The 25,471-nt window shown below is 36.0% G+C and overlaps 2 protein-coding genes across 3 annotated transcripts; one reads left to right on the plus strand and one right to left on the minus strand.

The window, feature by feature from the left end:
• Positions 1–133: 133 nt before the first annotated feature.
• LOC6647957 (transcription factor kayak) lies at positions 134–22,979 on the minus strand. Of its 2 annotated transcripts, none has more exons than XM_023178816.2 (3): positions 22,598–22,979; positions 1,857–2,232; positions 134–1,782 (listed from the first exon to the last, which is right to left on the minus strand). In XM_023178816.2, the coding sequence occupies exons 1-3, from the start codon at positions 22,838–22,840 to the stop codon at positions 539–541; spliced, it is 1,863 nt and encodes a 620-aa protein (XP_023034584.1). In that variant the 5' UTR covers positions 22,841–22,979; the 3' UTR covers positions 134–538. The 2 variants fall into 2 exon arrangements, with proteins under 2 accessions (XP_023034584.1, XP_002070193.2); XM_002070157.3 differs by lacking the exon at positions 22,598–22,979 and adding an exon at positions 13,066–13,158.
• On the plus strand, positions 15,939–17,161 carry LOC6647958 (protein phosphatase PTC7 homolog fig). Its single transcript, XM_002070158.4, has one exon. It carries the CDS (start codon positions 16,064–16,066, stop codon positions 17,009–17,011), a length of 948 nt encoding a protein of 315 aa, XP_002070194.3. The 5' UTR covers positions 15,939–16,063; the 3' UTR covers positions 17,012–17,161.
• Positions 22,980–25,471: the final 2,492 nt, after the last annotated feature.

The following is a 25,471-nucleotide window of genomic DNA, read 5'->3' on the forward strand; positions in this document are numbered from 1 at the left end:
TTTTTGAAAAATATTATACATTTATATATCTGAGATATATGTGTATATAGATCGCACGCAAATGAAAAGGTTTTAAAAATTGCACACAAAAATACAAGTAATTAAGATATATAGCAAAATCATAAATTAAATAAACAATCATAAAGATAATAATACAAAAGCGTTAAAAGTTAAGGGTTTTTGGGGGGAAGGGGTGGGGGGGAAACAATATAAGAACGAGCTACGGATCAGATGATTTTGAAATATGGATAATCCCACATGGGATGGATCCGTGCTTGGTAAATATTCGTTACACAAAAAAAAAACGTTAAAACATCATTTTTAGCATAATTATCTTCAGCTTCGTCATTATCATTATCGTTTACATTTCATCTTCTTCTTCTTTGCCATCATTATCATCATCAACATTGAGATGATCTACATCTAGGAAATAATATTTTGCTGTTTTGTTTTACAATTAATATATGTGTATATATAGAAAACTTAAATTACTTTTGACTTGGTTAGCGCCGTGCGCTTGCCACGCCCCCTACCCTAGTTATAAAGGGCACAACTTGGATGGCTCGGTTGTGGGTGTAGGCAACTCCAGCGGATGTTTGTTCTGCGACGAGCAATTGGGTATTAATGGACCCGACACCGGAGTCAATCCAGTACCGCCGTCCATAAGGGAATCAAAATTGAAGACACCCGTTGAGGGCGTCTGTATGGGTACACCCTGTATTTGTATGGGCGCCCCCTTGCCATCAACAACACCACCCGTTCCTGATGCATTCAATTGCATGGGAGCTGCAAATGGTCGCTGGACAGCCAACGTATTGGGTCGAGCCTTGGGCCCCTTGTTCAATAGATTCAGCGTGGGACTGTTGGGATTATTGGCATTGGCCGCAAATGCCGCAAAACTAACTGGCGCTTGGCTAACGATTGGCGTATTGAGCGAACCACCATTGGGATTTGTTGGCGTTGTCAGCGAAGCAGTCAGCTGGGCAATGGTGGGCAAGGGGACGGCACGCTTTGCCGGCGGTGGGCCATCCTGATCGAGAGACGATGACTCCGAATCGAGGCCATTATCGAGAGGCTCATGTTTGATTGCCAGCAATAGATTCTCATCAATGTGCACTGGCTTCAGATCCAATGGCGAGTGACTGCGTCCGGTTGAATTGAGGGTGGCATCGAAGCCGGTGATGGTGCCGCTGCTGCTGTCATTGCTATTGTTGTTGTTGTTGTTGTTGTTGTGACTGTGATTGCTATGGACACTGCCACAACTGCTGCCACCTGTGCTATGAAGAGCCGCTGGACCAATCAGACCATTGCAGGTGGACACACTAAGTATGTCATCGCGCACCTTTGGACAAGTGGGCAGATGGGCTTCAATCACATATTTCAGCTGGTTACGGAGCTCTGTTAACGTGGTTATTTCGGCTTTTAGAGTATCGCCCTTCTTTACCAGCGCGTCCACCTCTTCGGTCAGATCATTTGTCTGGTCGACACGTCGTTTGCGACACCGTGCCGCAGCCGCCTTGTTTCGCTCACGGCGTATGCGACGCTTTTCCTCCTCCTCGGGTGTCATATTGAATGCCTTATTCGGTCTGCGACCGCCGCCACGTCTTGCCGCCGGTGTGGCACTGTTTGAGGTATTTGTGTTGCTATTATTGTTGGCTCCCCGTCCTCCAGTAGACTGATTGGCGGCCAGGGCCCCGGTAAAATTGTTTGCACCACTGCCATTTGATCCATTGCCCAGCATACTGTTATTCTGATAGGAGGTACTGTCGGTGGCACCACTTGCTGTAATACCAAAAAGAGTTTTATGTTAGTTATCTGCAATTGCTTTGCGTTTGAAATATTTTTTGAAAACTTACAAGTATCTGTTGTATCTCCATTGATGCGATGTTGATCATTCCAGGAAGCGTTCGAATCATCCGTATCACTGCCCACAATGCTGTTACTGTAATTGAGTTTACTTAGCACATCCAAATTCGGTTGATGGCCGATTTCCAATGTGTTTCCCGCTGGGACTATGGCCTCGACGGCTGAACCAATGCCTACCACTGGCCCACTGTTGGGCAGCAGGGCCAGCGGTGGCGGCTTGAAGCCAGCCTGAAAGGGTGCATTCACACTGTTGTTCGTCTCGCCGGTCAACTCGTAGAATGCCTCATCGATGCTACGTAATGTGGTCGGCGTCAATGTTGGTGTTGTTAGCGTCGGTGCACTCTGCATGCCATCGAATGGATGGAGCTGCAACAGATTAGCAAAAACAAATCATATAAATTATTAAAGAATGCAAAGATAATCGAATCAACTAAGAGTTAAGTTTAGATAACTTTTCACTACAATCGCCCACTAAGTCTAACGATGATTTTGAAAAATCGTTGCATTTAATCGTTTTGTCGATTTCTGTATAGATTGCCGATAACAGACAGTCGAAAGCTTTGCTTTTCTCTTTTACCTGCTGCATAAAAAGCTCGCTGGCTAAAAAATTGGCAATTTCATTGGCATCCATTGAAAATTTATCACTAATATTGTTGTTGTTGTTATTATTGACGACTGCCGATGTTGTTGTTGGCAATTGTTGCTGTTGTTGTTGGGGATTAAAATTGTTAAGACCACAATTATTATTATTATTGTTGTTGTTGTTGTTGTTGTTGTTGTTGTTATTGTACTCCTGTTGGCTTAAAAAGTTCTGCATTTGGCACATGGCGGCCATGGCGATGGCATTGTTGTTGTTGCTGTTGCTGATGCTGCTGTTGTTGCTGTTGGCGGCAGCGGTGGCGTTGATGGCGTTGGCGTTTATATTACCATTGCTGCGTGCTAAAAAGCAGTTTGAGTTGGCTGCTATTGTTGTAGCCATGTTGGCGGCAACAAATGACTGTCTCAGTTGTTGTTGCTGCTGCTGCAGTTGTTGTTGCTGCTGTTGGAGAGCAGCCTGCGTGGGCTCTAGTTGCTGCTGCTGACGTAACAATTGTTGCTGCTGCTGTTGCCGAAACTGCAGCTGTTGATGGTAATACTGATTGCCAGTATTATATTGCTGAAGTTGCTGCTGCTGCAGCTGCTGGTAATGCAGCTGTGTATGTTGCTGCTGTTGATGTTGCTGTTGCTGCTGGGCAGCATGTTGCTGCTGCTGCTGCTGCTGCTGCTGCTGATGATACGGATGGTAGCATGCCTGATGCGTTCTACCATTTAAATTTTTCATCATTTGTATTTAAATTTATGTGTTGCTTATGGAAACTATTCTTAAATTATTAAGTATACGCATAGAGGCATGTGGGGCGCCACGTCACGTATACGCACAGTTGGCTGATCTGACTAGTATTCGTTGAATTTTGTGGGGTGTGAGGGCGGATTCGCTTACATTTAAAAACTATTTTCACTAACTAAACTATAACTTAAGGTTACAACAAAATGTGACAACAACAATGGAAAATAATCTAAATATATAAAAATAAATAACTTTCTAAAGTTTATATACAAATATAAGTAGCGAGAGGAAAAATTTTTGTCAGCAATATATATATATATAATTTCTCGTTTGTGTTTTTGTTGCTTGTCTTTGTTGTTGTTCTTGTTGTTGTTGTTGTTTAATTGTAATGTGTTCGTTCGTTTTATTTGCCTTTGTTTCGTTTGTTGTTTCGTATTTGTTTATAGATTTGTTTTTTCTCGATATATCATTCCTACATTAAAGTAGTTGTTCCTCTTGTGCTTATTCTTTGAAACTCGTTAGTTTAATCTTCTGGAGGCCTCAAACGCTTCACAATTAGCATTTGTTGATCTCTCAAAGGATTGAAATCAATATGCAACATAATCAAGTAGCTTAGACACACACTAGACAACAACACGTGTTGTTTTCCTTCCTGTTGAATTCCTTTTTATGGTTGAAAGTAACAAGCGTTATATAATTTATTATATATATATATATATGTATATATATAATAGTTCGTTTAGTTTTGTTGCCTCGCTCCAATTGCTAGGCCAACATTTAATTGCTCACTACATTTAGTATATGTATGTAAGTGTGTGTGTGTATGTGTGTGTTGTTGTTGTTGTTTTCTTTTTTAATTTAAATTAATTTTTCATAAGTATTTTTCTATGTGGCAACGCCTCGAAATGGTTTTTCTTAGATTTGTTTCTCTTTTGGCTCTTTGCTTTGGCCAACTATTTCGTTTATATGTTGGAATCGGTGTGTATATACGATAATTATTTATATATACATATATCTCAACAAAGTGCGGCATGCAACAGCTATAAAAAAAAATAAAATGTGCGTCGTTAATTCCTAATTCCTTTTTGTGGTGCGTATTTTTCGTTGTTTTGTCTGATATTAGATCAGATATATATATATATATATATATATTTCGTAGTGTTTTGTGCAAATGCACGCGGCGCGGCGTAAGAAAGGAAAATCAAATGAAAATCGACGCGCAACCGTAAGATTCAACAATTTTCAAATTTATTTTCGTTTTCGTTTTTATTTGGTTTATTTTCTTTCTTTTTCTATTTTTCCCTTTTGGTTATTCGTTCGAAAGAAAATTTGCGCGCGCGCGTTCGTTTTATTTATATTTTTTTTGCACTTAGAATTTTATATTCTCTAAACTTCGATGGTTCGTTGTTCGTTTGCGACTGAGCAAAATTGGCAAAGATCAGCCAGTTGCCACAGAGATTCCCGTATATATATATATATACGTATATATATGTATATCCAACTATAGAAGAACAGTGAGAGTAATATCTCTCTCTGTCTCTCGATTGGTTTCTCTGGGGTTAGCTCAAATTAGACGCAACAGTTTTTGAGCAAATCAAATAAATTTAAATGTTAGGTTGCTCTTAATTGAGCGCCAACCCACACAGGGTTAAAGAAGCTTGCCATCAGTCGAGACCAGCAGCAACAATCAACCCACGCCTCGACATCGGCTGACAATGTTTTTTTTTTGCTATAAATGTTTTATAGCAAAGAGTCTCGCTATAGAATTTCCCTTTACAGGAATTAAAAAGAAGAAAAACTGCCTTCTCATACATTATCTTTTGTCTTCTCTAATCACAAACTAACACACACTTATTTAGCAACAATTATGTCAGATATCTGACAACCGTGTGTGCTTGTTATACACATATATTTATTTATAGCAAATACACCCTGTCACAAGATCAAACAAGAATCAAAGACCTAAGACAAAACGTTGAGTGTTATATCCCCCACGGAGTCTTTTCGAAAATTCTTAGAACAGGTGCTCAATTGAGGTCTTTACTTGATAAATTCTCAAGTATTATACGAGATTTCGTTGTTATTCACTAATCCAAAGAGATGCGAACTTAACAAAAAGGCGGCCCACTAGGCGTATGACTAATATTATTATAATTATTACCTAAATCTTTGTCTTTTGTGTAGTTATTTGTAATGTTAGCCCATCCCAGGTGTTTGTTTTCTGTCTTCTTATCTGTGCTTTACATTTTCTTATCTCGTTTTTTTTTTTGTGTATATATGGCAAACAATCGATTTGATTCTTTGGTAAATTTGTTTACATATTTACTTAATATTTCTTAACATTTAACTTCATTCAACTGAGTCGGCGGCTTTCATTTTAACCCACTTTCCCAAGCGAAATTTATTTGTTTAAATTTTTATTATAAATATATATTTACAAAGTGAAAATGTTGTTGTTTTTGCGTTTTTTTTCTGCAAAATGTCAGATGAATCAGCCAATTTAGAAAAATTAAAAGTAAAAAATAAAATTGTCTAAATTGAAACATTACGCTCTGACTCTTTCACTCTCGTCTCTGCTTTTGCCTCTGTTATCAGCCACCCCACAGACAGACAGAGAGACAGACAGACAAAGTTCAACTTGGCGGGGTCAATTAAGCTGCGGCAAGCATATGATATACATATATATATATATATATAGTGGTATATATATGTACAATTTGCATATATAGAACCAAAACTGACGTCGTCAACATATCATTCAATTCATACAAATTGTGTTATGCTGACTAATACACTTGAACTGCAATAAAAAAAACAGATTACAATATCGAATATAACAAAATTGAATGAATTGAATACGCTAAAATTTAAGAATACTCGATAAAGTTTCCCTGGATTTCATTGAAAATTTTGAATAATAATTAATATATTAATATATATATTATATTTTACAAAATCGATTAGTGTTATTCTATAGCAAACTAAATGGCCTCAAATCCTTATCTAGCAATGAATTTTAGTTTTCTAATTCTAATAAAACAGATTCGACTATAATTTAATTAGAAAACGTAATCTATTCATATTATTTAAAGAATATTAATACATATAAATGACGTAAAATTAAAAAATAGGCTAATTCTTATGAAATACAATCCAAAGTTTAAATGATACAGAGAGAAATATTTTGATACAGTAACAAACATTCAGAATTCTTTCAATTCAAGTTATCCTGAAGTTAAAAAATATAGAAAAACCGCTCACAAAACACAAATTCTAACCAATTGTTAAGATTTTTCCATTAATCTAGTCGATGAGTTTCAAATTGTTTTTATCACTTTGACTTTGTGTTATTTAGTTGGTGTCTATACAAACATAAATATTTATTTATACGGAGCGTCTATTCTAAATATCGTCAGTGTTTTTTGGCCCCTTGACTTAAATTAGTTCACTTGTTGAAATTTTTGCTACTTTCTGATGAGCTGAGAGGATGAAAAATTGAATAGACCTAAAGGGGGGGGATGGTTGGCATTAACTTGAAAGCAAAGCAAAGCAAAAAAAAACAAGAAAAAACGACAACAAATGGCATTAACAATTTATTTTACTTTTCTTTTCGTTTTCGTGTTTTGGTTTTTTTGTTCTTATTTTCTTTATTATTATTCGTTATTTTCTTGTAGCTTTTTGCAGCTGACGTGTTGTGTTATTTTTGAAACCAATTTTTAGTCTCACAATGACGTAATAATGACAAACACAAATAACTTGGCTAAAAAGCATAGACGAGAGAATGAACGATGACAATCTCATTGTTTATATCAAAAGTGGCGGCTAGCTTGTTAATTATACTACCAAATACTAGATAGATAATTGTGAGAGTAAGTGAGCTAAGTAAATCGCTTGAAATTTGCTACTTTGATTCGTTTTAAAAGGATAAAGATTCTTCTAGTAAAAATACTTGAGTTCTAATGAAAGCAATTGTAGAAAATTTCTCTTGTTTTAGTCTTAGAGGAACTAAAGTTTTAGAATTTACGGGTAAGATAGAGTTCCGCTTCTGATTCAATATCTTATAGTCAACTTTAAAACCATATAAGGCAGTGTACATCAAGTTCGTGGTGCTAGCTAAATAAATTTGTCTTAGTTTTTATTATTCGGCATAAATTAGTTGGCTAAAAATTGCACATTGTGAAGGTCAAATTGTTGAAGCCTATTTGATTTGTTAGAAATGCGCATAATTTATAGGTACACACATTGAAAACGAACAATTAAACGAATAAAACAATAACAGAATCAAATGCAATTTTCGATTTCTAATTGTTTAAATCACTCACAAAAAAGAGAGACTCGATCTTCAGCATTGTTTTGAGAATTGCCTTGAAATTGTTGCACAGTTGCAATGTCATTTCGTGCATAAAGAGTTGACAAGTTCAAGTGCATTGAAATTATCATCAAGTTTGATTGTATTTATCTATAAACATATATATGTACATATATAATATACACTTCCTTTGTGCGATAAGCATGATATTTAAAATTATTTACTTTTCTTAATGTTTTTGCCTTGTTTACTTTAGTTAGTTATGCAAATTCTGCGTATAAAACAATTAATGCAAGGAGAAGACAGAAAAATCATCTTTGGGTTTTTCATTTTTTGTTGTTTTTGCCGGTTTCTCTGGAAAGGAGAACGTGACCGCAATGCCAAAGTGAAATGGCAAAAGTGTTGAGTGCCATACACATATATATTTTTTGATAAAAAAAAAAATATTTTACGAAAAAGTAAACCCCATCCAGCTGGCTGATGGTATTGCCGATTGTTGTCGAGTTTTGTTCCCGAATGAAATGAATGTTTTGTTTTTTTTTTTTGTTTTTTTTTTGGAGTGCCACGAATGTCAATGGCCGGGCATCCCGAGTTTGCCGGCCTTTTTTAGCCACGCAATCAGCCGATTCTTGTCTCCTACCTACCTCTGCTTCAACTACACCCCCCGCCGTCCCTCCTTCCTTTTAACTTCCACTCCTCGCATTGACCATTCCAAGCGCCGCCATTAAAATCACTTTGTCGCTTGTCCATTTTTGGAACGCCCACGCCAAGTAAAACAAAATGATCCTACAGAAAAACCACACTCAATATAAAGACTGCTTAGATACCCTTTCGAATTTATAAAGGGTCTTTTGTCGAACTTTGTTAAATATATGCATAAAAAATCGTTCCATTCATACTTTTCAATTGCAGGGTATATAAAATGAAAACAAAATTTAATTTAATTTAAATTTGTAGCTTGACATTTTTTCTCTTATTTTTTGCACATTAATAATTCAAAATTTGTTTGCCAAAAAGTGCAGCAACACCCCAAAAAAACAACAAAATATATTAATAATATTTCAAAGAAACGTGGCCCAAAAAGGGGGTGGGGGGAAGCCACAGAAAATATATAATGTCATTTCTCGATTTGAGGCAGAACACATAAATTTGGAAGTTAATTCCTATACGGATTCGGATTCCTTTAAGTTCCAGTGTCAAATTAATCAGACTTTTTTTTTGGTTGGCTTGGCTTGGCTTTTGGTTCAGGCTCGAAACAAGCCCAAAAGGTGGCAGAAGGTAGAAGGGCGTGACGGCAACGACGACGCCACACAATTGACAAATTTGCATGTGATGTTCATACACACAAACACACACACACACACACAGAAAAGTTGATATATGTATTTATGTTCTGGCGGCAAAAAAAAAGAAAAATATAATTTTGTTTGCTTTTTTTTAAGCAGTTTATTGAACTTTTTGCCTAATGAATATACTTGGATTGTCTTTCTATATAGACAGACATGTGGACACAGAGTGAGAAAGAGAGAGAGAGAGAAAGAGAGAGTCAGATAGACAGTAGACAGTCACGCCTTTGGGATATACGAGTATTTACTAAAGGTGTGTGTGTATATATCAGATACGAGATACAATAAATGGCAAAGGAGTAGATACTTTTAAATGGTATGAAATAAGTTTTGAGGTCGTTTAACTATTCAAATGCTCGACTTAAATGTATTTAACTTTAATGATAATTAAATGATAGGTAAAATAAACAAAAGTTTCATTATTAACCCCAAGAAAACAACGTTTTAAGGCAACAAAAATTGTTCAAATTTGTAGATTGGTAAAGGTAAGACTCATGTGAGTTAGAAAGAAATATGTTCTAAAATTTTTAAATTGATCCATCAATACTTAAATGAATACAATCCATCAATTTCGTTTGTAGTTACCACTTCCTTGCACTATTGTTGCTGTTGTAATACAAAATTACAAGGTTATCCATCGATTGCAACAACAACTATCATTTAAAATTACTGTACGACACGTTGAACGTGACCACGCCCCCACACTCAATGCACAAAAACAAAGTACAGTGCGTACTCGCGCGTATGGCTAATAAAATGACGCGACATTGGTCTAGGAATAATTTATTTAAATGCATTTTGTCGCGACACGCCAACAACAAAAACAATAACAAAAAAAACAATGAAATGAAGCAGCAGCGAACACAACTTCAACCTTCAAACACCCAAGTTGGGGGAGTTCATAGAAATTTATGGCAAAGTTTTGCAGCAATTCCAAGGAAATGGCAAACAAACGACGCGTCATTCGGGCGCCAAAAACCAAAAAAAAAAGAAAAAGGAAGAGAGTGGAAAAGTAAGGACAAAAAGGACACTGAATGCAGTAGACACAGACAGACACAAGAGAATGAGGAGTCAGGGACAGAGATAGTAAACTGGACAGCAAGTGGAAACAGACAAGACACAGTAAAAGTTGTTTTCACTTTTCATTTTGGCTTGCATTCCGCTGGCCAATTCCAAGAAATAAGCAAAAAAGGACCAGAGGGTCCTTCCCTCTGTCTGACCGCAACAATCAAATCGAGAACGTTTGTCCTTTTGCCAAGAACCAAAATCGTAACGAAATTATAGAAGACAGCTCGTTGGAGCTCGAACAAGGTAAATGGTTTTTGGCCAAATTACAAGGCAAACAACTCAATCGTACTCAATTTTTCTTGTCTTTCTTTTCTTTTCCTTTTTTTTTGGGTTTTTCCTGTCCTGCCAAATTATCAGAAAGTAACAACTAAATCTCTATATGTCTGTCTGTCTGTCTTATTTTATCGTTTTCTCATTAGTAATCCACTTAAATCATTAGCACAAAATTAACCAAGTGCAATCAACTTCACGCTGCAATTAAGTCCACCTCACTGCAATATATAATTATAGACATATGTTTGTACTTATTATTATATATATACATACATATATTGTTGCATGTCCGATAAAACAAAACACAAAATGAAATTCGCAAAAGAGAGCAAAGAGCGTTAAATAAAGTTTAAATAGAAAACTGTATTTGCTATATTTTTAGGCCAATTCTAAATTGATTTGGACAGTATGTAGGTGTTAGGCCCAAGACAATGGAAAGTTATTGTCTTCAATTCATATCACACAGCACTTCACAGCACATCAAGTGTTTCCTTTCATGACATGCCCACGACTCTCTACTACGACGACGATCGACAACAACAACAACAGCAGCAACCAATCAAAGACGCCCACAAATCGAAAATTCCTCCAAAATAAGTTAAATTTTGCGAAAGTACTACACTTGAAATTTATTACAAAATTGATGGCCTATGAAATATCTATCAATCATAACATATTTTTGTATAAAAAAATTAAGTAATATTTATAATTCTCACTCAATGATGATACTTTTAAATTTATAGCAAAATTAGTTCTTAATTTTAGACATCTTAAATGAAATTTAGCTTTAGTTTTCGTTAGAATTTCAACTTTCCTAAGTTAATCTTTTGAAGCTTAACTCTACAGAGATATAGTTAAGCAGTTAACTAAAAAGGTCTTATCTCTTGGACATCATTATAAAACTCTATTCGAATACGAAATAAGGTGAAAGTGTTCACAAAATGTTACCTCTAGGAAACATTTGTTCTCAAAGGATTGAACTCTCAGCTTTTAGGATGGGATTATAAAGGAATAGGTCAAATGAAGTGGCAAAAAGTTTGAACAAGCCAAATATTACTCAAAAAATACTATTAATTTGTAATAAATTTAATAAAAATTTGTAATTTTATGTGACTTTTCAAATAATTGTCTAAAATCTATAATAATCTTTAGCTATTTTCGAATTTCTCTAAAATAACACTAAAAACAATCTAAAATAACATCTTGCTAACTTTTTGAACGAAAATAATACTAAAATAATACGAAAATAAAACTTTAAAAAACTGCAAATCATAAATTTTTTGGAGAACTTTCAAATATTTCCTCGAGGAAATTTCGATATCCAAATGAGCCATCTAATATACTCAATATATTTTATTGTTTTTAATAAGTAATAAGTACGATAAGAGGAAAAAAAAAGCTTCATAAATCGTAACTCCTACACACACTCAAACAACGACAGTAAAAAAAAGTTTTTGTGTATTTGCCATATTTGGAGCTATTTCAGTTAATTAAAAGTGTTTTTCGAAATTATGTGCCAAAGAAAGTTGCTCTGTCGCTCCTCTGTCAGTCGCCAATGGAGGCGCCCACCCTAAATTACTACTCCTACTCCTACACCAACTTCTATTTACTTGTTGTTGGCTGTCTACTTAAGTTTCGCTGTCTCGTGTCAGCAGCATTTGACTCGTTATTACACTTTGAACCCGCCCCAATTGTATGAAAACTCGCTCTCATATATTATGGAAAGTAATATGTATCTCATGTGTCCGAGTATCAAGTGTCACGCAAATGTACAAATGCATGTGGTTCATGTGTTAAAGGGTCAAACATTTGGACTTGGACTTAGCTTACTTTCTATGCTATAATTATAAATGCAACAAAGTAAATGCCAAAAAATGTAATCCCCCCTTTTTTTCGTTTTTTTTTTTTTGAAGCGGAAAGTGAGTAGAGTGACTTGATAAATTGTCACGAAATTCGCACGTGTGCAAGATATGGCCAACGGCGCCGGTTTCGCCCTGAGACAGACCCAGAGCCAGACAAAACCAGACCTGATCAACGGACTGGAAAATGCAATGTGCAAAAAACTACATAAAGCAAAAAAAAAAAGAAAACATGAAATGTTTCATGGCATAGCAACGTGATTTTATGTTTTTTTTTCTTTGGATTAAAGGGGTGATTTTTACAGTTAAATTGTAATATTAAATTGGCGCATTTAAAATAATCCCAACACTCTTTTATCAATGGGCCAAGCTTAAACAATTAATAAATAATTTATTGAAATATTTCAAATGTTTCAGCCATATGCACCACACATGTGGTATACGATTTTTGTAGAAATGTTTGAACAATACACACACATGATGTGATTAGAAACCATTTGAACACTTGCCCATAGTCAATAATATTATATGTGCCTATTTCTGATTTCTTATCAAGAAATTTGCTATTGAAAATGAGTTTTGACAAAAAGAATCACGTAGTTTTGTGACCATTAATCGGGGCGGCGCCATTTTTCGTCGCTTTTTTTTTTGTTAATTTATCAATAAATAAACAAATTGAATTGCAAAACCAGTAAATAATACATTAAACACGATATTGAAGGCAAATGCCAGATAGCAGATAAGCATGTGTGTGGTATGTAATAGGGGTAAGGCTGGCATAGAATTCAGAACGATAACAAACCGATAGACGTGCCTAGAGAGAAAAGCCCCAAAGGGTTTCCAATTTCCAAGAATTTTTTCTTTTGCTTATACACTGATAAGCAGTATGAAGCGTAACAAATGAGCGAGAAAACTACAACACTCGTTTCTAGAAATTTCAGTTTTAACGATAAGACCCCATCATAGAAGGTACACAACAAAATTATAGTAGAAAACTCAAAAAAAATTTTGGCTTACCACTTTAGGCAATGGCGATAGCGGCAAATGGAATAAATATTCATCGCCAAATTCTATGGCATAATTATCCAGCGTCATTTTGTCTTAACAAACTTTATTTTTTATTATTAACTATTTCCGAATTTAGTTATATGTATTTGTTTCCGGCAAAACCGTGAACCAAGAATAAGTTCTATTTAGACAAACGCGTCGAAAATGACTCAAAATTCTGATGAAATTCTCGTTGTATTTGTGTGTTTGGTGTCTGTGTGTGTTTATTTTTTGCGATTGTTAATATAAAATGCGATCGTGCGAATTTATTTCGCTCTTATATTTTTGTTGTTTTTTCTTTGAATTTTTCCGAGAATCGTTAAATTGAATTTGTTTTTCTGGCACTGCACTTTTTCTCTCCGTTCTCTCACTCGCTGTGTCTGTTTTGCTTTTCACGTATATTTCTTGTGAAATATATAAATTTTTTGTTCAAAAATTTCAACTTCGAGATGCCGACGAAACGTTTAGCGCGGCTAACTTGTTTAGACTAAATGCGTCATCGTTGCTGTAGCGCATTTATATATGCGGCCTGGCGGCGAAACCAGGCAAAAATGCTTTGAGTGAGCGCTTTTTTGCCAGAGAGAGAGAGAGGAGTGATAGAGAGAGACAAAACGAGAGCGCAAGTGAGTGCAAGAGACTGAATTTTTGGTATTTCCTGAGCATGGCTGTGCATACTGAGCGTATGAGCAATTTTTTTGTTGTTCAGGAGCAGCAGCCGACTTGATATTATATTTTTGGGTTTAACCCAATAATATGGCCTGGCCTGCATTTTCTATGCCATATGATGATATAGAGCTCACGTGCCTGCCAATGTTTTGACTTGAGTTTAGTTTTCTATTTTTTGTGTGTTTCTTGGTTTGTTTACTTAGATTCTATATAGCTTTATCTTATCTTTGGCTCGACAATTTAGTTATGACATAAGCAACTAAATTTAACAAAAGCATATACGCTTAGTCGGTAAAGTACCACGAATATAGACGACAACAATACTATAGCTTTGTGTCTTGGCTCTCTCTTATCTATGAAAATTGTCTGTTTTCATTTTATATTTTTTGGGTCGCCAGTGATAGGCACGTTAGGAGGTATGATGACATTGCAGGGTGTGCGTTGCAGGTGTTTATTTCTAACCATTTACACTTATCTATGGGGGGATAAGTTAGCTTTTTTTTTCAATAAATATTGATGATGGAGCTGTTCCATGTAATTTTATGCGGCATTCAATAACAAAAACCAACAACAATTACAAAAAACAAAAAGGCCACGTTGACCTTGTTTCGCATAGTGTGTAAACGAGAGACGACACTTCTCCTATATACATTTGAGCCTTTTAGGTTGGAATTTTTACAATATATACATATACAATTTGTAGTACATACGATTGATGGGAACTAGGTCATGTGACAGAGAACATTTGTTCAATCTGAAATGCAGATCCAATTGCAGTAGCTTTACTTACCTGAAAGTTAAGTAGAGAAATGAAAATTAGTTTAAGGACATTTCAAATATAATAATATGTATATAAAGTGGACTCTCTTTGTGGTAGTCTCAGAATATTTCTCTGAATCAGTAGAATACGTCATTAAATTATATGGTTTTTGGTCTTGAGATAAGTAAGTATATATTTTTGAATTTCCATAGAAATTTACAGGCATCATATACTATATAAAAATCAAAACCCTTAACCATATCAGCTTATATATGCTTCCATATTACGAGATTATACGTAGTGTCAACCAATTGTATTGACGTCATAGGAAAAGGGAAGTTCAGGCTAATTTACCGATCACAATAATTATGATTAATGTGCGGTTTCTTAAGAACAAATGCAGTTGATAAGGTTTCTGTGATATCTTTAGAGGTTTACATCAGTCTTTTAAAATAAAATTGGCATTTTTCTTTGTGTTGAATTTGATTTTTCTTTCTTTTTTTCAACCAGCTCGTTTATTATTCACTGATAAAGAAAAAGGCTACACACTGATAAAGCGATAAGATTTCAAGTTCCGTTGCGTGATCCGTACTTCCGGCATTTTGTACGGTGTCGTAGGCCCACATAGTAGTAGTTAGTAAACGATAAGATTTCACAAAATGGTAACCAAAAATAAATCGCCCTAAAATCTAAACTACACACAATGAGCAATAGTTTTTGGCGAAATTGGACTTGTTTTTAAATTTATAGTAGCTGCTAGTACCTTATCAATAATTCCAAAGTGGGTAATTAAACTGAGAAATACGAATATTGTTGAAATAGAGTCAATATAAAAAAGTAGACTATAAATAATTTCGAAAAATAACTGTTTTAATCAGCCATTCTTTTTGTTAATAGTGTTTTAATAAACAAAGGGTTTACAATTCGTTTTTTGAGATAGAACTATTTGCCTTGTTCGACTTTGGTCAAAGTTCTAACAAGTGACTCAAGTGACACCAATTTTATCTGTCTATAAGAGCAAAAGAAAAAAGCTTCTGAAAAACTTCTACAAAATTTAGAATGTATAAGGCCCAAGAGTAAAAATACAGAAACTTAGAACGACAAGAGGTCTCAAATAGCTATTCGAATTCTCAGTTATTTCTGAATATTATCTGGAATATTTTACTTAATAATAAGGACTATATGATCATCATTTAGTCATATAATACAGCTTATATTATGAGATAAACTATTAAAACAATATTTCGAAGATATTTTAAGAACCAATTAATAATTTTAAGCAATTTCTATTAAATGTGTCACGACAAAAACCTTTTTTAAATTTGTTTAAACACTCTCAATTAAAAATCTTCAAACAACTTTGTTTATATAATAAATTTACTAAGCGAAATTCAGTCTACTCCTGAAAACCTGTCAGAATTTTCCTTTTTTTTTTTTAAATGTTAATATTTTATTTGTGTTGTATCAGCTTTAGAGTTTTTCTCAATTTCCTAAATTCGACAAAAAAGAAAATCTAAAAATTGCTAACCATTTTTTTACAAGATGTTGAGCTCATTGGCAGGAAAATTGCAAGGGAAAACTAAATTCTTAATCGATGTATTGAAATTTTACGATGCTCGAATGTTAAAATCCTCATCTATGTCAGGAATTGGGAAACGCGGAGATCCCTATCTAGTGAAAGTGGTGCAGGGAAGATCCCGAAAACATAGTATTGCCAGTGCAAAGGATAATCATCGATATGGCGAGGATAGCTGGTTTATTAGCTCAACGCCCAAGGCTGAGGTTATGGGCGTGGCCGATGGCGTAGGTGGTTGGAGTGAGTTGGGCATAGATTCAGGACTCTTTGCCAGTGAATTGATGTTTTGGTGTGCAAACTATGCCAAACGTGAGAGCTTCGATGGGAGAACTCCACTTGATCTCTTGATTGAGAGTTACAGCGAAATCAAAGGTAAAACCGATCCAATTGTGGGAAGCAGTACAGCCTGTCTGGTATCTCTGAATCGACGAGACTGCACCATGCATTCAGCTAATCTGGGTGACAGTGGCTTTCTGGTCATACGAAATGGTCGTATGCTGCATCGTTCCGAGGAGCAAGTACATGATTTCAATGCGCCATATCAGTTGACAGTGGTGCCCAATGAACGATTCGATAATGTGTATTGTGATCGACCCGAGTTGGCCGACTCAACTAGATTGCCTTTGCAGGAGGGAGATCTTGTACTTTTGGCCACCGATGGTCTGTTCGACAATGTGCCCGAAAGTCTGATAGTCAAGACATTGGGTAAATATCAGGGTGTGACTAGAGAAGAAGATTTACAATCGGCTGCAAATAGTTTAGTCCATATGGCAAAAGATCTCTCGATTAGCCCTAATTTCGAATCACCATTCGCCCTCAAGGCGAAGGCCTTCGAAGTGGATTATCCAGGTGGCGGCAAGCCAGATGATATCACTGTTATCTTGGCAACTGTTGCAGTGCCACAAAATGACTAAATCTGATCCTGTCTTATCAGTTTGAAGAGGCCTTTCACTTCAAGGTGTTGCTGTAGGTGTTTATTTGTGTAAATATTTTATATTTGATGCCTATCAGAAGTCAACAAAAACCAGCGATAAAAATTATTATAGTATAAAACAAAAAAAAAACACCTCATTCATTCAACAAAAATATGAATGAAATGAAAGCGTCTACAACAGCCAGCCAGCCAGCCCCACTCTACAAATAACAAAAACAGTTGCCGGATGACTCATACACATTTTAACCAGAATTCGTGCGATTATTTAAGCCCCAGTTAGGTGAAGTGAGGAGGCTGAGGGTGGGCGGGTGCCAATTGAGGTCTGCTGGTGTGTGAGGTGAGGCAAGGTAAGGTAAGGTAAGGTGAGGTTAGGGGAATCTACAACGTGGACGTGCCATGGCCTAGGGTTATAGTCTTCTTTTGCCTCGTCTCTCCCACGCCTATCAAACTTGTTTCTCAACTAAAACCACTCAAAATCTCGAGTGGGTTAAGAGAGAGAGACAATTGAGTGAATGAATGAGTCGCATGAATTAAATGTGCATACATAAAAAGCAAAAAGCAAAAACTCAGACAACGGAAATCCCCATACAACATGGCGAAATTCACACTTACTGAAAGCATACAAGAAAATTTTCTGATAAACAAATCCCCCACAGAATGTAAAAGGAAACTATAATAATAATAATAATGGCCTAGAGCTATGAGATAAGCAAGTGCATCATAATGATCAACTTAATTTGTAAACTCAGTGACCTCAAAATAATAGTGAAAAAATATTTAATTGGAAATGTGATAAGACTAGGAGGCTCTTAAGGGCATAGTTTTCTAATCCAAAGAGAAATTGTAAGTGGGCCATAAGATAGACGCATCAGAGGAGTTCATAAAATGCAACCAAAACTCGATACTAATTTCTTGATATTAATAAACACACATCAAGAGGAGTGCATGTTGGGGACTTGCAGAATCTTGAGAATTTATTTTTGCCCTCCCCCCACACACCTAAAGCCCCCTGCCATCAATAACCTGACTTGGCATTTCTTTTCAACGCCATGGCGAATTGAAAACGAACTTGCTGCAACAGAATGGGCCACGGATTGTGCGTTCATTTGCCTTTTGTGGAATGCGTTGCTGCTGCACCTCTTCTCGGAATGATGCGTCACAAAATAATCCACTTCCAATGGCAGAAAACCAAAAAAAAAAAAGGAAGAAAAAAATGGCCAACAAGGATCGCAGCAAGCTGCTGCCTTGTAAATCTTTCAATATGTTGTCAACAGTTTTCGATTCATAGCTCTGGCAAAAAGAAAAAACCCCTCCAGATGTGCGCCAATTGAATGTTATTGCTACTTAAGTGCAATTTCCGTTAACAATATATGCATTAAGTTAACCAAATTTGTGTGTATTACTCAATTAAACAAGTGGGAAAAGTTCAAGAAACCCATGGAACAGGCAATCGTTTTAATGATGGCCAAAGTCAAATTTCCAAGAAAAATCGAAGGCACGCACAAAGCAGCTTTTGACATTTTCCGTTTTTGTTATTGTTGTTATTGTTGTTATGGCCTTTTGTTTTGTTGAAAATACAATATGACATAATTCGTTGGCCGACTGAGGCGTTTGGTGTTTAGGAAAATTAGCATTTGGCAGCCGAAATCCATTCGAATGTATATACAAATGTACGTGTATATCTTGTGGATTGACTTTAGCCTAATGCCAGGGCAAGTTTCATTTCAAGTCGTGACGTCAGCAGCACCAGCAGCAGCAGTTTAACTTTAACCAAATTTGGCTCTCAAAATTGAGCTTCAGCAGGCGATCACTTCGACAACAACAACAATGACAGCAAAAAAAACCGGCTTTTCTACGTTTAAGTTAAAAAATTTATTGACGTCACAAGTTAATTTCATTAGCAGAGCGCTAAGCTCAAATATATAATTGCACATATGTATATATGTACATACATATATGTAAATACAATTGTTCAATTTGCCGAGTTGAATTTAAAGAAAGGAAAAAAAAAATGAGAAAAATAAACTACAGTTTTTATTATCTAAAACGAACCACTGGATTTTGATGGGTTTCCCCAAATTTTTTTTCACAATCAGTAATAGGAAGGTCCACGATAACAACAATCAGCAGCAACCAGGAACAGAAAGCGAGACCAGATAATAATTTCAAAAGAAAAAATCCCCCAAAACCAAAAAAAAAAAAACAGCGATAAAGGGTATATAAAATTTAACACTTTGATACTCTGAGAATCAGGACAGCTACAGAGTCAAAATTTTTGTTTTTAGCAAAAGAAAAATGTAATTTAGATAATTGACTTAGTAATTTGTGCTATATATCTATATGAATCCTAATTAGCAGCATTTGTTAAGCTCAGTTTAACTAACTAAGAATACAATTTGTAATGAAAAAGTGTTTGTTTATTTAAAATTATAAATATTATTTTATTAAGAAAAGTGATTTACACATTGTCGAAAGCGTATTATTTTATTTTTTAAAAATTTATTCTATCTTGCTAGCAATATTTTTTAAAACAAATAGATATTAGACAATTTGTGGAATAAGTTTTGATATTTTGAAAATAATTTCATTATAAATTACTATGAAACTAATATTGTACATATTTATTTAGCGTATTTCTTGATAAGTGGTAATAGAACAAAGAAATGCATTTTATTGAGTGGCGACTGTAGTAAACTGTATTATCTATCAACACTTGGCAGGCAAACAGAAAAAAAAAACAATTTTTACAAAATTCAACGAAATTTTCTTGGAACAATTCGAAAGCTAAAGACATATGTACGATCAATAAAAACGTTTCTTTTTGAGAGCGAGGACAAACGAAAAATGTCATAAATTTGCTGCACACCCAACCAACACTCCAATACCAACAAAACAACAACAAAAAAAAAGTCAGTTAAAAGTCAGTCATAAAAGCTATCAAGCGGCAAAAACCAACAACAACTACAGCAATAATTAATTATTTGTGTGCGTATTTATTTATGTATGTAGGTATTTGCTAAAATAAACGAGGCAATTTGATTTTTTTTATTTATTTTTAGTTGATGCGCACATTAAAAAAAGAAAAACAAAAAAAAATAAATGATAGCCGTATCTGAATCTATGCAAATAAAACGTTGTTTAATACCCAAAATGAGAATAAAAATATAAAAAAGGGTTATAATTGTGGCTTTAAAAGCTTTTGCTTTTAATGTATGAACATATTTTATATGCGGCTCGTTGCATAAATATTTTATGCAACGAATAGAAAACAACAACAACAAGAACAACAACAATAACGACAACATCCACACAAGGCAAACTGAAATGGCAATTTGGTGAATTTCAAGTGCAACTCACGCGCCATATACGAATGATATGGGGGCCAGGCCAGACCACATCACAATTTCATCTCCTTCTCCATCTCCATCTCCTTCTCCCAACCCCAATCCAGCCAATTCCATCCCATGGATGAATAGCATACAAACATATGCGAACGACGCGTGAGCCATTTGACATTCTAAGTGAAATACCAGTGAGAACGAACGAACACACGATCAAGTGAAGGGGTGCACATAGAAATGAATAAATAAATAGTGTGTGTAGCAAGCAGCAACGTCAAAGTGGCAATGTGGCAGATGTATGCCATTTAACCTTGGCATTGGATTTAATTTTGTTGCGAAATTCACACTGCAACATAATTTTTGCAAAATGGCAAATAAAAAAAAGCCAGACACAGACAGGAAAAACCAATCAACTTGATGCATAGAGAATGTATTAGGAAAACGGTGTGCTTATTAGAGGAAAAATTCAAATTTTGGACATAGAAAGTTGGGGGTAGAGGATTAGAGGATTTAGAGTCTATAATAAACTTTATATGAAATGTCAAATTTTCTAAATATCAAATTTAAAATATAACTTGTCGCGAAGTATTGTAAGTTCTTCCCCCTTAAACGCTTTAAAGTAACGACATAGCTAAATTTCACAGTCATGCCCCTAAAAACGATACTTTCGAAGTGTCCTGATATTTTCATGTAGACAGTTTTATAACAAATTATGGTAGAAATTCCTGCGAACGTACAATTTGACAATGTGTAAAGTAAAATCAATGGCAAAATTAAGGAAACTACAACTAAAAACAAAATTATAAAGGAACATATTTTACAAATGGTTTCAAAAAAGGTCAAGAGACGGATTTTAAACATGGAATTCTTGAATCGTTTCAAAAAAAAGGTCTAAAGACGATTTGAGAGATTTGGCCGCCTGAGCACTTGTCGAGGCGGCCAAATCTGGCTAGATCTAGTAGTAAAAATTAACTTTTAAAAAGTATCCATTTCTTTTTAGTGCTATCATAACCTTAATAGCATTTGGTTGCATTTCCACACATAAATCGGTGTCATCAATGGTCAACCTTGACCCCCAACCTGACAACTTGCACCGATTGGCAAAAGAAAGAGACAATAAAAACTATGGAAAGCACGTGCGACAAATAAACTTTGACCGACCAAACGACCACCCAGTAACCCACACCCTCCCCTCTCCTTCCCTCACACCTTTGTGTTGCAACGCCAACGCAAAAACTCATAGAACAACGAAAAGAAAACGTAAAATAGAAATGCACAAACAGAAATAGCAAAACAAAATCAAATTGGACATACTTACTATAACCTTGACATGAGTGGGAAAAATGTATCGAAAATTACTCACTCAAAATCGAATTTAATGACATTTCTCGCATGCGATACAAAAAGATATCTCTCTCTTACGCTCTCTACGTGCGAGTGACCACGTATGGATAAGTATCTGTGTGAGCTGACAAGAGAGCAAATGTGCTTGTGTGTGTGTGTGTGTGAGCGCGAATGAGAGTGACAACAACAAAAATGTGTAAATTGAAATTCCAAAGATGTCGACAAAATAAATACGAATAAAACCAAAAACCCAAAAAAATAAAGCCACAACAACAACTGTAGAAAGCTACAACAAAATGCGCGAAATACAATTCGGCGAATAATCATAAAAAATATACATACATTTATATGTAAATGTGTGTGTGTGTGTATAAAATATATCGGAATATACAACAAAAAAGAAAACAAAAAAAGTTAACTTTTTTAAACAAGTTTTTTTTTTAATTTTATTTAGCGAGTGAAGCGAAATGATGAATTGCAGGAGGGTGGGAGGGAACGTGGAGAAGGCGGGGAGAGAGAGAGAAAGGAACATAAGCTTAATTGCGTTCTATGCACTCGCACAGGTTCCAGTTTGTTCCCAACACATTTTCTTTTCCTAAAATACCCTAGCTACAAAACAAGGGTATATCCCTTCTGGCCATAAGTTTGTAAACAACTTATTTTTAACTTAGACCAAATATTTCGACCAAAAACTAGTTTGAAATAGAGAAAGGTTTGAGTTTATCGATTTTGTTAACGCTTGTCTTTATGTGTATATATTACTCCAATTGGAACGTTCTGAGATTTGCTAGAGTATTGAACCTACGGCTAAACCGGGTCTTTTGGGTTATTTTATAATTTTTTTTTTATGTAGAATATGCCATAAAATAAGAATCACTTACGATAAGATTGCGGGTTGTTGTTGCCCGTGTTGCTGTTGGTGTCGTCGTTGTCGATATCGTTGCCGACAGATCGGCGGGCAGAAAGTCCAATTGGTCTGATGTTTCTCGTGTCGCCGTCGCAGTCGCCGTCACCTCCACCCCATTGCTGCTGCTGTTGTCGTCGTTGTTGTCCTCCTCATCAGGCTTTGGCTTTGTGGTTGTGGTCTTCTTTGTTATTGTTGTGCGTTCGACTTTAACTTTCATTGTGACTGCTGCAGCTACAGCGGCGCGCCAACAACAAATTACATGTGCGGGTGGCGAGTGCTCGTAACCGTACTCTTTGCTCTCTCGCTCTCACAGTTTCTTTTTGTTTTTTGTTATTGTTGTTTTTAATCACTCTTCTCTTTTGCACTTTTTTTTGTTCCTTTTCCAGCTGTCGAATTGTTGCTGCTGTTGTCGTTGTTGGTTAAAAGTTGTTAACGGTTCGCATAGAATTCTCTAGATTAAATTGCCACGCCACGCCCCGCGCACACCGTCGTTTGAACGTCGTTACGTTATGTTATGCTATTGAACTTTGTTCGCGTTTCGTAAGTTTATGTTTTTTTTTTACTTTAATTTTGATGTTGCATTCTGGCGTGTAGATAACATAAAAATACACTATTCTCTTTTGGGAGAGGAATGTTTTTTTCAAGCACTTGTGGGGTAACCAAAAACTCGTTACAACATTTAACAGGAATAGTTACAATAATAATAATAATAGTAGTAATAAATATAATAAAAACGTTTTGTCTGTTGCTTTCTATCTCACTTTAGTCCACAATGACCATATGTAGGCAAGACAGAGAGAGAGTGAGTGAGTGAGTGAGTGAGGGAGGTAAACCAGAGGGAGGCAGAGAAGGCAAATGTTGTATAGAGAGGCAGAGGGAGAGAGAGAGAGAGAGAGAGAGTCTAAAAGATACACTATCTGATTGCTTGTGTATATGAATGCGAACGTTACGTAGAAAAGTGTAGGCCGAGGGGTGGGAGGAGAAGAATATTGGGTTTGGTTGTTGGTTTTTGCTTTGAACTGATGATATTAACTACGCGGAGATTTGGGGGGAACGCAGCCGCGTGGCTTTCCGTTGCCGTTGCCGCAGTCGCGTTGACTTAACAAAAAGCGAAAAATAACTGAGCAACTAGCTCCGAGACAGCAACAGACCGCCGCCGCCATCCACCATCGGGTGACGTCTTGGCCATTGCGAGACACATGTACATACACACAGATACACACATACATACACGCATACATGGTTGTGTAAGTGTGCACGCTGGAAATTTTTCATTGTATGAGAAACCAGGGCTACACACCATATGGAACCAGTCGGAATAGCAAAAAAAAAAACAGTTAGATGAAGATTAATTGAAAGAAAGACACCCATTTATCATTCTTATGTTTTGTTTATAAATACAGGTGACCCATTTTCATTTAATTTGTATTTTATTATTCGTCTTAATATAGAAGAAATTCCATAGAAAGAAGTGAAAAGGAATAGTTATAATGTATGATTCTTTATGCAACTGAAACCGTAAAGCAGTCAGTACGTAAATTGAACAATTTGAAGTTTGAATTTCCAAAATCTGTATCTTTTACCGTTATAATAAAAAGTTTCTCTGGTTAATTACCTTATACTGTATGTTCCTTGATAAAATCTAAAGGTTATCACATCGCTGTTAAATCCTTTGCTAAAATGTTATAAGAGCTGAATCCTTATGAAAATTATAACCTCCCTGTTGAAGGGCATTTCTAAATCGGTTTTAATCTATGTATCTATTCACTTTGCATAACGAACTAGTTACTACTTTATGCTCCATTTCAATTTCCGTGGCCCTGACGAATAGCTAGACATAAGCAAACCACACAATAAATGTCAGAATGTTAAGGCAAAAAGCAAGAGACGCAAAAAGATACAAAGAGAGACAGAGGTAGAGAGTGCTCACTCTCGCTGTTACAATATAAACGTGTGTGTGTGTGTGCGCGCACTCAATGGCTACATTTATCGCATGCGAGAGACATGAGTGAGATTTACCGGCTGCCACTCCAACTCAGCTATAAGTCGTTGCACTCACTCAGATTGTGAATTTGGCGCGCAACTCGTTGTTGACTGTTTTGTTTTGATTTCACAGCCGCCTCTCTCTCACTCTCTCTGTCTCACAGTTTGCCTGCCTGTCTCTGATTCTCGCTCACCCACTCATTCAATGTATCCATCCCTCTTGCTTGCACACACAGAGTTCATCTCTGTCGCTCTGTCAGACCACTCTGGGCACATGTTTGGATATATTATGTATGCCAAACTGGCACGCATTGCTATGGATGACGATAGGATGACTCATCGGGGTTTTTACACACGGAGGCTGTTAAAGGAGGGGTCTGGGCCTCCAGCATGGAATTTTCATGGATACATTTGTATGCATGCAGATATACAGGTTTCCCCATACAAGTGGCAAGTGGCAACAGCCAGTTAATGAGCCCGTGAATCCGTGAGATACATATGCACATACATATGTATGTAGGTATAGATGGGCGCGTGCTAAATGTGCCTATTAGCCACCACACAGAACAGCAGCCATTAGGGGCAGGTAGCCTCAATCTACATAAATCTCAATCGTTTTTAACCATTAACCAACTATGCCTCTCCCTGCAGGACACACACAAAAGAGACGCACACCGATAAGCCAATGCGTCTGAGTCTGAGTGCTGCTGGCGTCGCTAGCACTTCCAATTGACTGACCGACTGACTAAATGACTGGACAGACAGTCAAAGTGAAGGTGAATCGAAGAATCGACCGTTTCAAGGTTAAGTCATGAGGGTTAATTGTGCAATTTGAGACTGCATTAGGTAAAACATTGTTAACCTA

Source organism: Drosophila willistoni, chromosome 3R (assembly GCF_018902025.1).
Source record: "Drosophila willistoni isolate 14030-0811.24 chromosome 3R, UCI_dwil_1.1, whole genome shotgun sequence".
Lineage (NCBI taxonomy): Eukaryota > Metazoa > Arthropoda > Insecta > Diptera > Drosophilidae > Drosophila > Drosophila willistoni.

Bases quoted from the DNA above. Each gene is read 5' to 3' on its own strand.
- LOC6647958 (XM_002070158.4), top strand. From the start codon at position 16,064: ATGTTGAGCTCATTGGCAGGAAAATTGCAAGGGAAAACTAAATTCTTA.
- LOC6647957 (XM_023178816.2), bottom strand. From the start codon at position 22,840: ATGAAAGTTAAAGTCGAACGCACAACAATAACAAAGAAGACCACAACC. The intron at 2,233-22,597 runs GTAAGTGATTCT...AATCTGTTGCAG, and splicing joins CAACAACCCGCAATCTTATC to CTCCATCCATTCGATGGCAT. The intron at 1,783-1,856 runs GTAAGTTTTCAA...TTGGTATTACAG, and splicing joins TGGAGATACAACAGATACTT to CAAGTGGTGCCACCGACAGT.